This window comes from Ochlerotatus camptorhynchus, unplaced genomic scaffold (genome assembly GCF_037179485.1).
Source record: "Ochlerotatus camptorhynchus isolate MF236.1 unplaced genomic scaffold, CSIRO-AGI_Acam_v1.1 ptg000477l, whole genome shotgun sequence".
Lineage (NCBI taxonomy): Eukaryota > Metazoa > Arthropoda > Insecta > Diptera > Culicidae > Ochlerotatus > Ochlerotatus camptorhynchus.
The window spans coordinates 448,134-460,000 of NW_027040963.1; the positions used below are offsets into that span (position 1 = coordinate 448,134).

At 38.0% G+C, this 11,867-nt stretch overlaps 1 protein-coding gene across 1 annotated transcript in view; it reads right to left on the reverse strand.

Moving 5' to 3' along the window:
• Positions 1-10,712, reverse strand: part of stumps (DBB domain-containing protein stumps) — a 46,919-nt gene extending 36,207 nt beyond the window's left edge. The window contains exon 1 of the mRNA XM_065235386.1: positions 10,541-10,712. Coding sequence (XP_065091458.1) covers positions 10,541-10,574 — 34 coding nt within the window. The 5' untranslated portion in view covers positions 10,575-10,712. The remainder of the gene's footprint in view (positions 1-10,540) is intronic.
• Positions 10,713-11,867: the final 1,155 nt, after the last annotated feature.

An 11,867-nucleotide genomic window follows, 5' to 3' on the forward strand; every position in this document is an offset into this window, starting at 1 on the left:
TTTCTTACCGGGAATGTCGTGGGTGAGAATTCTACCTTGGAAGTCCTCAGGTGGGCGATGACCAAGTAATACTCCAGTTGCGTACGGAGCACAACTTTGGTACCGACTATGCCCAACTTGATTTCGGCTTTTGAGGCACGGTGACGCCAGATCCGCGATGAGCTCGTTAAGATGGGCATTTTTCACCGCCAGCGGAGGTAGCTTCACTCTTGCCGCGCTCATGTCGGCAGCATTTTCTTTTTCGGCAGCGTCATCGAAATCTCCGTTCGTTGCAGAGGCATCGTCACGACCAATCGTGCCATCGGACTGGCCCCTATATTTCTTCCTCTTCTTGCTGCGTTTTTCCGTCACAGCTAGCTGGATATTCCCATCCATGGAGAGAACAGCAAACCTGTTGGATGCAGGTACACCCGATCTTCCTTCACCGGGGTTCTTGTCCATCACCGGGCTTCTCGAGCGATACTTCCCCATTTCGGGGCACGCACATAAAAAACCGCGAAAGAGAAAGTGCGAACACTATCGCCACGAACTTTTCGAACAACTAGAGAGAGCAAGCTACACCGAACTGAACTGCTTGACGGTCAAGCACAGAATGTATGATCGCGTTCACTGAATTACAGTCTGTTTCATACTTGCAGAATAGATAATTAGGCTCCTCCCTTTTGGAGTATTTTACATCAGAGCGTCCCTAGTTGCAAGTATATGGCAGCATTCACACCAGACCAAGACGTGCTTCGACCAGCATTGAATTGGATTGTTGTGAAAGAACAACTAACGCTACTCGACTCTTTCACACCAGTGCAAGTCGATGCCGACCAAATGACGGCGGCCCAGTCATGCACCTATTGCAGGAAGCCTTTCCTCCGGTCGATGTGGGCGTATTCTTCGTCGTCTTTGTATTGGTGCAATGCGTGCTATCCCTAATAAACGGGTACCATACACTAACGATATCATAGATAGTACGACCATATCACATACATTTGAGATGATATCCCTAATTGGTGGTTAGGCGCTTCTTATGGTTATTGTTTATGCGGGATTCTACTCATACGTCGTGTCCGACGCTTATCTGTCCGTTACTCGAAAGTAAATGACGAAGAAAACGATTTGGCAAGCGTTTTTATTATATCGCTGCTTTTCTCCTCCCTTCGATTCATTGGTGAAATGGTGAGCGGTCAACCAAGCTGTGAGCTCGCTCATGTGAGCATGCGCAATGTGTCGTGTGTTCGATTTGCACTCTATCGTTACGTCCGTGTTTGAGATTTTTCCCCAGTATAGAAGTTATAGACGTAGTCTTACGTCAAAACTATCATGTGATACATTACGCAGAAAAAATTACCGTGGAAACAAATATATTTGAGGTAAATTTAATCGTAAACTCAGTTTGTTCTGGCCACAAACATAAAATAAAATGAGGGATGCAAGCGTTCACCATTCAACACCATTGGCGATGGTAGGCTGGACTTTCTGCGCTGCTCATTTACATAATTCAAGAAAGACTTCGGGTGCAACTTAAGTTTGCTCTGAATACGTCGTTGATATCTAAAATTGCTTCGAATGTTAACTCGCTTGAACTGATTATTGAGTTTAACGCTAGGGATGCCATATATACTTATTTATCATCCTCATGAAATGGCAAAAAAACTCATTTATACTGTTTTTTTATAGAAAAATCCTGATGTATCCTGATTTTTAATAATAGATATAGGGGATAGATAATTAGGCATAGTGACAAATACGAGGAAAGGGACGGACTTGAGATTGAACTCCCGACCTACGATTTAGTAAGCAGAAACAGTAACCACTAAGCTACCAAGCCTCATTAAATCCTTGTGCGAAGTATATTTACAGCCGAAATTTCAAAAAGATTTCATTAGAAATCACTGTAATGCCGCGGATGTACTTGTTTGGCAGACTATGAGCATGAGCATTATTTGTATAATCAATTATATCTAGTTCATTTATTTGAAAGGCTCAATCGCGTTAGCTTTACGGAGCCGTTAGTTCATTGTTCATTTGTAGCAAAATTCTCTTATTTCTATGTCTAATAGGAGTTGGGTCGAAACTCGCGGCTTACCCGAGGTTTGAGTTATACATTTTCGAAGGATAGAACCAGGGGAGGAGCATTATACAAATAAGTCACATGATCATAATTTGTCATACAAGTGTATCCGTGGCATAAATGTCACACAAAACCATTGATTTCTCAATATTGAAAATATGGTACCGTATATTTTTAAAATAATTCAGATTGATTCACACTTAGTTTGATGAAAACTACCACTTTCAAGTTAATAACATCAATCGTTACAACCTTGAATGCTGTTGAACTTCAGTTAAAAAATTGAAATGTATGCACTAAAACCTACTTTTTTTGTTATGAGAAACTCGTTGAACCAATCATTGGAGTTTCACGATAAAATACTATTAACATTTCTCTCGAAAATTACATACGCGGCATTCAAAACCTCCACTCATAATGATCACTCCAGTGATCAAAGTGCCTCCAAATAACGGTACTTCGAAGAGATTTCTTTAGAATTGTTGTAACAATTCCAAAGGAATTTTGTGGATAATTAATTAAATTCAGTTCGAGGATTTTTGTTTTTAATTTAATTGGGCGATTCAGTTTGATGAATAATTCCAAAGGATTTTGATGAGTTTTGAGGGTCGCAATAAGCGATCAGTCAGTCAGTAAGTCAGTTATCTCACCCACTCTTCGCTCTTCACTCTTCGTGATCACATACAAAATATCATCATAATATCTTATTATTCCATAAATTCATAAAACTTTTTTTTGCCAAAATGAGTGAAAGGCACTCTGATTGCGAAAAAATTTTAAACGTATTCTGACGAGAATTCATTTTTTCACAATTTGCAACACAATGCCCAACTTCCTTTACTTAATCCCTTTTATAGTCAAGCAGCAGTAGCAAAATAGTAAAAGTTATAATAAGCACATTTCTTGAAGTATTTCACTATCATATTCATATTCTGATGTAAAATTTAAGAGAATTCTGAATAGATTCCCAAGGTAGTTCTGAATAGTTTATGAAGTCAATTCTAAGAAATATTCCAAGAGAATTTTTTAGTGTGTGTATAGCACCTGAGGTTGATGACACCGATTTCAACCTACCTATACTAAACTGCTTATTTCAAAATTCTGAGAAAACGCCTTTTTGGATTTTGCCCTAAAGTGATTGGTTCCCTCTGAGCTACAACATTGGATTTTTTTAGATTTATTTAAATTATATCATGTGTTCTTGACCCACCATTGAAGTGTTTTAAATTTAGTCTTATCAAAAATTTGATTTGCGTTATTGAAACTATAGTAAAGAGACAGATTATTGGAAGGTATATCAATTATCAAATGAGCCCTGTAACTGTTCGTTTGGTGTGATGAAATGAGCTAGCTTTTTCACGGGAGTGTTTTGTGTTTTTTTTTTAAATAACAGATGTCACGATCACGATGCAGTGTTTGTTCTTGGCACTTAGCTGATTCTAGTGAATGACCGGGAACGGCGATTAACACTCCGAATACGGTGGGTAAAAAACTTTACGCCGACTACGAAGCCTCCGAAAAACGTGTAACGGCAAGTTTGCAATGTCATAACTTAGCCATTTCTAAATGAATTTCAAAAAATTTTGTATCTTCAGAATTCCTAGGGTTTGTAGATGATTTTGATTGCAAAAAGATTGGAAATAGAGTCGTCTACTTTTTTAAAACGCGAAAAGAGTTGTTACACGTTTTGGTGTGTTTGTAAGGTTTTGCAAGTGGCGCAAGATCTGTAATTTAGATTAATGGGCACAAGCGTTCACAATTAGCCAGAATACAGTCAATGTTCCTATATATGGATCCTGGAGACAACGGAACGGTTCTCAAAAAATCCGGAACATCCGTAAAAGTGCTCAAACCATGTAACATGTACCTGGATGGCCATGGGACCGTCCTCCGGAAGATCCGGAACATCCGTAAAAGTGGACAATCCATGAAACTGATCCTAGAGCTCCGCGTTTTTTTAACATTAGGATCTGTGATATAAGAATGAATTTTGGTCATGGACCCAGATGGCCATCGGACCGTCCAGCGGAAGATCCGGTACATCCGTAAAAGTAGTAAATCCACGATCCTGATCCTAAAACTCCGTGTTTTTTTTTTATAAACATTAGGAACTAATAAAGTAATGAAATTGGGTTGTTAGCGGAATGCTAAATAAAACAGCAAAAAAGGTTATGTTCCATTTAATTCCACTTAATTAATTTTGGTATCCATGACAGATACGTATTTTGACTACAATGTGCAGTCTTCATCAGTGTCATTCCCACTAAAGAACTTTTCAAAATCTAACCCCCTTAAGTACTCATCCCATAGGTAAAAAAGTCAAGATCATAGGTATAAAAATGAAACTACAATGTGTTGAATCGGAACCTACCTAACTAATAAAAACCAAAGATTTAAGTAAGCTAAAGGAGAAAAATCTATACAACTCTCTAATAAGGAAAATCCCCAAAGGCTTGGTAGCCATCATAATAAAGTAATGAAATTGGGTTGTTAGCGGAATGCTAAATAAAACAGCAAAAAAGGTTATCTTCCATTTAATTCCACTTAATTAATTTTGGTATCCATGACAGATACGTATTTCGACTACAATGTGCAGTCTTCATCAGTGTCATTCCCACTATGATGATGGCTACTTATTATGATGGCTACCAAGCCTTTGGGGATTTTCCTGAACACTCTAATTGTATAGATTTTTCTCCTTTAGCTTACTTAAATCTTTGGTTTGTATTAGTTAGGTAGGTTCCGATTCAACACATTGTAGTTTCATTTTTATACCTATGATCTTGACTTTTTTACCTAGGGGATGAGTACTTAAGGGGGTTAGATTTTGAAAAGTTCTTTAGTGGGAATGACACTGATGAAGACTGCACATTGTAGTCGAAATACGTATCTGTCATGGATACCAAAATAAATTAAGTGGAATTAAATGGAAGATAACCTTTTTTGCTGTTTTATTTAGCATTCCGCTAACAACCCAATTTCATTACTATATTAAAATCAAAATCATGGAAAAAAACAGAAAATTGATTATATTCAGCAACTGCAGCATACTTACTTACCTCAAGTCTCAAGATTTTCGGAAATTTTGCACTTATTTCCCGAAATTCACAAGTTTTGTTATTGTTTACACTTTTGTCCGGGTGAAAACGAAGGAATGGTTGGTAGTTATTTTTGCATTCATGGCCCGGGGAATGGACACAGCAAATAAATGCTAAATTAAAATGAACTATTGTTGGATTAATAATAGAATATAGTTATTTTTACAATAGTTGCAATTGAAAAGTGGCTTATTAAAACAAAAAGAATCCTACTTTGAATTTATATGAATAAGTATTATTGAAACAACAAAATGCAATATAATTTCAACCGGAATTGTTTGTTTAAATACAACTAAAGTTTTGTTTGGTTCAATGCAAACAATTTTCTGTCCGTGTAGAATGAATTTGGGTCATGGAATCAGATGGTGATCGGACCGTCCTCCAGAAGATCCGGAACATCCGTAAAAGTGGTAAATCCACGATCCTGATCCTAGAGTTCCACGTTTTTTAACATTAGGAACTGTGATGATAGAAAGAATTTGGGGTTGTGACATAAACATGAACCTTGATGTCCATGGGACCGTCCTCAGGAAGATCCGGAACATCCGTGAAAGTGGAAAATTCACAAAACTAATCCTAGAGCTCCGTAGTTTTCTTGAAAACGTTAGGGACTATGATATCAGAATGAATTTGGGATCGTGACATAATCAAGGACTCAGATGGCCATCGGACCGTCCTCCGGAAGTTTCGAAAAATCCGGAAAAGTGGTCAATGTGTGGAACTGATCCTAGAGCTCCACGGTTTTTTCAAAAACACTTGGAACTGTCATATATAAATTAAGTTGCGGTCGTGACATAAACATGTACCTAGAAGGTCATGGGACTGTCTTCCGCAAGATCTAGAACATCTTTTAAAATGGTCAATCTTCGAAACTGATCCTAGAGTTCTGCGTTTTTTTTTCGAAAGCATGTGGAACATCCGTAAAAGAGGTCAATCAATAAAACTGATCCTATAGCTCCGCAGTTTTTTTTACAAAAACATTAGGAACTGTGATATTTGTGGTCGTGACAAAAACATGAACCTGGATGGCCATAGGAAGATACGGAAAATCCGTAAAAGTGATCCAGTGGTTTCTTATATCACAGTGTTTAAAAAAGAACTGCAGAGCTCTAGGATCGATTCGCGAATATGAACCCATGAATCCCGGCCGGTATTGCCCCACGAACTCTTACAAATGGTGACAGGCGGCGGCATATAATCTGGGAAAGTGCCTTGTAGGCGGCGCTCAGCATTGTGATCGCGTGGTAGTTGCAGCAATCCAACTTGTCGCCCTTTTTGCAGATTGGACATACAACACCTTCCATCCACTCATCCGGTAATATCTCCTCCTCCTAAATATTGGCAATTACCCAGTGCAGCGCTCTAGCCAGTACTTCACCACCGTATTTTAATAGCTCACTTTATTGTTGGTCTACACCAGTTGCTTTGTTGTTCTTTAGCCGACCGATCTCCTCCTCAACTTCTTGAAGGTCAAGGGCCGGTAGCCTGTCGTTTTCAGCGCGTGCTCCAAGATCTTTTGCCGTGCCACCTTCGTTTTCTGCTGCATCACCGTTGAGGTGCTCGTCATAGTTATGCTTCCACCTTTCAATTTTATGGAGTGACCATTTTACGGATGTTGTTGATCTTCCGGAGGACGGTCCCATGGACACCCAGGTTCATGTTTATGTCACAACCCCAAATTGCTTCTATCATCACAGTTCCTAATGATAAAAAAATGCGGAGCTCTAGGACCAGGACCGCAGATTTACTACTTTTACGGATGTTCTGGATATTCCGCTGGACGGTCCGATGGCCATCTTGGTCAATGACCCAAATTCATTCTTATATCACAGATCTTAATGTTAAAAAAAAACGCGTAGCTCTAGGATCAGTTTCATGGATTGATTACTTTTACGGATGTTCCGGATCTTCCGGAGGACGGTCCTATGGACATCCAGATTCATGTTTATGTCACAAGCCCAAATTCTTTCTATCATCATAGTTCCTAATGTTTATAAAAAAAGACGTGGAGCTCTAGGATCAGGATCGTGGATTTACTACTTTTACGGATGTTCCGGATCTTCCGCTGGACGGTCCCATGGTCATCTGGGTCTATGTCCCAAATTCATTCTTATATCACAGATCCTAATGTTAAAAAACGCGGAGCTCTAGGATCAGTTTCATGGATTGTCCACTTTTACGGATGTTCCGGATCTTCCGGAGGACGGTCTCATGGCCAGCCAGGTACATGTTTATGTCACGACCCCAAATATTTTTTATATCACAGTTCCTAATGTTTTCAAAAAAACCGCAGAGCTCTAGGATCAGGTTCATGGATTGACCACTTTTACGGATGTTCCGGATTTTTGAGGACCGTTCCGTTGTCTCCAGAATCCATATATAGGAACTGAGACTGTTTTCTGGCTAATTGTGAAAATTTGTGCCCATTAATCTAAATTACAGATCTTGCGCCACTTGCAAAACCTTTCAAACACACCTTTCAAAAAACGTGTAACAACTCTTTTCGCTTTTTAAAAAAGTAGACGACTCTATTTCCAATCTTTTTGCAATCAAAACCATCTACAAACCCTAGAAATTCTAAAGGTATCACAATTTTTGAAATTCATTAAGAAATGGCTAAGTTATGACATTGCAAACTTGCCGTTACACGTTTTTCGGAGGCATCGTATTCGGAGTGTTAAAGTGTCAGCCACTCAGGATAGAATGTTCCATTTATTGATTTTAATTAACTGTTCCTACTATATACTAATCCCAATGCAGGTGCACAGTGTAGAATAGAGAGTTACTCTCATTGTAGCTTGACTTGCACAAGTTGTTGAGGGGAGAGGGTAATATTGGGTGTGCACTTGTCTGTAACGTATATTGTGAAAGGGGTCCACTTTTTACAAGTTCCGGTTGGTGACGATATATCACCAAATAGTTCTTGTTGGTATGGAACGTTTTTGTGTTTCATTAATCGGGTTCTGTCGACGGTGGAAAACTGGAAAACTGCTGTAACTGCTCTAGCCAAAAGACGCGTCATGCTTTTTGCTCCCGGTTTACTTAACCCTTATGGGGAATATCATTGAGCCTTTCATTACACGGACGATGAAACCGACTCAGAAGTGAGTTGAATTGGATCAAATTTTTCCGAAAGAGGGGTTGCACAAAAGTGAGTTGAATTTTCCGACATTTTCCGGGAAAAACTTCTCGAATGTGAAGAAAATCGAGAGAGGTTTCACTCAGTCTATTAGAATACTCCAGGAAAAAATAAGTTTTCCATTGATTTTCTTCATATTCGAGAAGTTTTTCCTGGAAAAGTTCAGCAAATTGTACTCTCTTTTTGAGCAAATCTCCTTTTGACCAAATTGTGTCAAATTCATCTCACTTTTGAGACGGTTTCATCGACCGTGTAGGCGCGGTCGTTCATTTCAAAAAACAAAGGTCGTGTGAAACTTTGTGCAAAACCCCTTTTGGGAAATACTGCAAGACCCAGCGTGGTGTATCAAATCCACTGACTGTTGCAAAATGGAGCCACTGTATAATAAGAATGGTGGCTAAGTAACCCAAGTAACATTGCAGGTTTTATCGATGTTTTATAGCATTCTACAAGTCTAAATCATGGTCTACAGAACCCTCATAAAACAAAATTGTTACTTGGGAAATGCAGTGCTTCGCCAATAATTCTTTACCTAAAAGTTCTCCTGGAATGCGAAAGCATGAAACTCCTGTTCTAGGGCAATAATGAAAGGATCTTAGTGGTAATATTTCAACATCTTAGAAACAGAAAAAAATCATGATACAGGATTGAGAAAAAGCTCATGATTGTAAGGAATACTGATGTAGTATGCCAATATGAGATTTGTATGAAACTTTGCGTAATTGTTTAAATTTTCAAAATGGCATCTTTGAAATTTTTCAAAAAATTGTGACACGGAAACAGCATTTCTGATTGAATTCACGTCTGGGACAAAGTTGTAGAGAAAAATAATGGCTTTCTGTTCCTTTTTACTTTTGTTCTACTGTTTTTTTTTTATGATTCCACCATTTTTTCCTTCGAACTTTTGTCCCTTCTTTTTATACCTTCGACCTTTTTTTTTCCTTTTGATCTATTGTTCGATTAGTTTTTTTGATGATTCAAACTTTTGTCCCTTCAACGTTTTGTCCTTTCAACCTTTTGTCCTATTATCTTTTTGATGATTCGAACTTTCGTCCCTTCGACATTTTTTCCCTTCGAGCTTTTTTCCCTTCGACTTTGTATCCTTCGACATTTTGTCCCTTCGACCTTTTTGTCCTTTGTCCTTTTGTCCTTCGCCCTTTTGTCCAACAACCTCACATTCAGCCTTGCAGCCTTCAGTGTTATAGCATTCAACCCATTGGTATTTAACCAAATTAATCTTCCATCACCAAAAACATTTTGCCCCTCTATCGCCGGTCGTTATTTTGGAAAACTTGCCATGCCTTTTTGGGACTACACGAACCAAAGTTGGAGTAATATGTATTAAAATTTAAAATCTTCCATCCATACATCCTTAGAACCTCTTGCCTGACCTGTAAAACCTTCAACAATCTTTACGACTGTTTACACAGGCATATATTTGAAATCTTTGATTCGAACTGGGAGTGGCTGCAATGATTGCACTCATTTGCTTATATAGTGAACCATTTAAATAGTATGCATCCTTGCTTTGAAAGCAATTTATAGCTTAAAGAACACAATGCCTTCAAGTTTTTATCATCACGAACTTTTGCAGGTGTATACAACGTTTCAAATTCAAGGACATTTCGTGAAATTCAAAACTGAATCATACAAAGAAACCACCACAGAACTCAGATTTCATCCATTCGTTTAGGAGAAATGACAACTTTGACACTCCCTATTCCTATTATTGTCAGGTGGTAAATTATGTCTTTGATGGCTCATTTCTTACAACAAAATGCATCAAGTTCCGATGAATCGTTTGACCAAATTCGAAATTCAAGAAGTGTATTCATTTCTCAAATAATAATGCATACAGAAAGTGACGAAAACGTAAAACATCTTGCATGTTTTAAAGTTGAAAATTGTTTTTATTCATTCCGTTGTACGTTACACTAAATAAATATTTGCGTTAATTTTTATCACTCTCACTTTGTTTTCTGTGTTAGTTATCCAGTTTTAGCGCGATGTTTGAGAACACTTTTTTGTTCAATCTCTTTTGTTCACAGCAATTTGTTATTTATTTATCATATATTTCTTCACATATTAACTGTTGCATTTTTCGAACGACATATATGAATCGTAACCAAAAATAAACTCAATGCGTCAGTGCACTTTTTCCCATGGATTATGAGCGTGTAACACAAACGATGCGCCGAATATACATCGGTTTCCTATAATTAAACTTTGCCACCCAATCACCTGAGAAATGTGGTTCTTTATGATCACTTGCCATCTTGTACTTCGAGCAACCACACGTAACAGAAGGCGCGATTAAACTATCAGCGAGAAGATATCCCGTGATCACGACCGAGATTAAGCGAGAGAACAAAAGTAAAGTAAGCGATACGATGCTTCTGAACGTTGCAGCGATCGGAAGCAAAATAGAAACGTTCAATTTTCACAAACATTTCAATGATAGATTTCTTTTTTATTCAGTTCCTGTCTTGCGAGTCTTCGTCTTCGCCGTTAACATGATCGTTGACGTGCATGACTTAAAGTGATGTAAAAAACGCAATAATAATATTCTTCTTCACCATACAAGCTAGCGATGGAGACATAAATAGCCGTTGATTTTTATTCTTTCTTCCTGTTGTCTCTTTGGAAACGGTGCAATAAAAATCCAAAATGCTACACGAGCCATTGATGGCAACATTGAATATGATTACTTGGACGTAGGTACAGTTTAATTTATTCTACACGCGTTACCTTATGAAAGTAAGGATAGCCTCTTATTTGTTCGGTACTGGCGTTTTTTCGTATTATTGTGCATGGATATATATAAACAAGAAGTAGCAAACACTTTTCAAACATCCGCAGTATTGAAACTCATGCATACAGAACAAAACAAAAAATAAACTGTTTTCAAGAAGGTTCATCGTAAGCTGACGGACAGTATTATCTCCCTACTGAGTCTCTGCAATCGAAATCCGTTGAGACAAGTCTACATTCGGATGTTCTCTATAATTTACTACTTATCTCAATTGGTGACATCGAAGTATGTAATAAAATATAACATTATTCCTATCGTGTGTGTACGACCAATAGTGCAAGACCACTAATTCATGTGTGCAATGAAAAGCAAAATACTCGACCTGCTATTTTTATTTCGAAGGAACATATCCGTTGGGTTGCTTGTCCCTTCATAGGCACATATCCATATTTATTAAATTGACAGGCAAAACCAATTGCTGTTGAGAACACAGCCCAACAACTTATCGTACAACTATGCACACTATGTGCATGATGGTTTTATAACGGAATTAATTTCAATACCGGAAGACGGAAAGAAACGATGAAAAAAAAGCTTGTAGCCTCTATGTCGAATAAGAAGCTGATGAATAATTTGAATAAATAATATATAATTCAAGCGGATGAAGACTACCAAATCAGTTTACAGAGTTTTATCTTTTGAACAACGCTGGAAATGTGATTTCCATACATAATGGTCGGACCGTGGCTATTGGACTTTTCAACATCCAGTAGAATGATTATTGTTGTACTGACTCAGTATCTCAGATTTAACTGG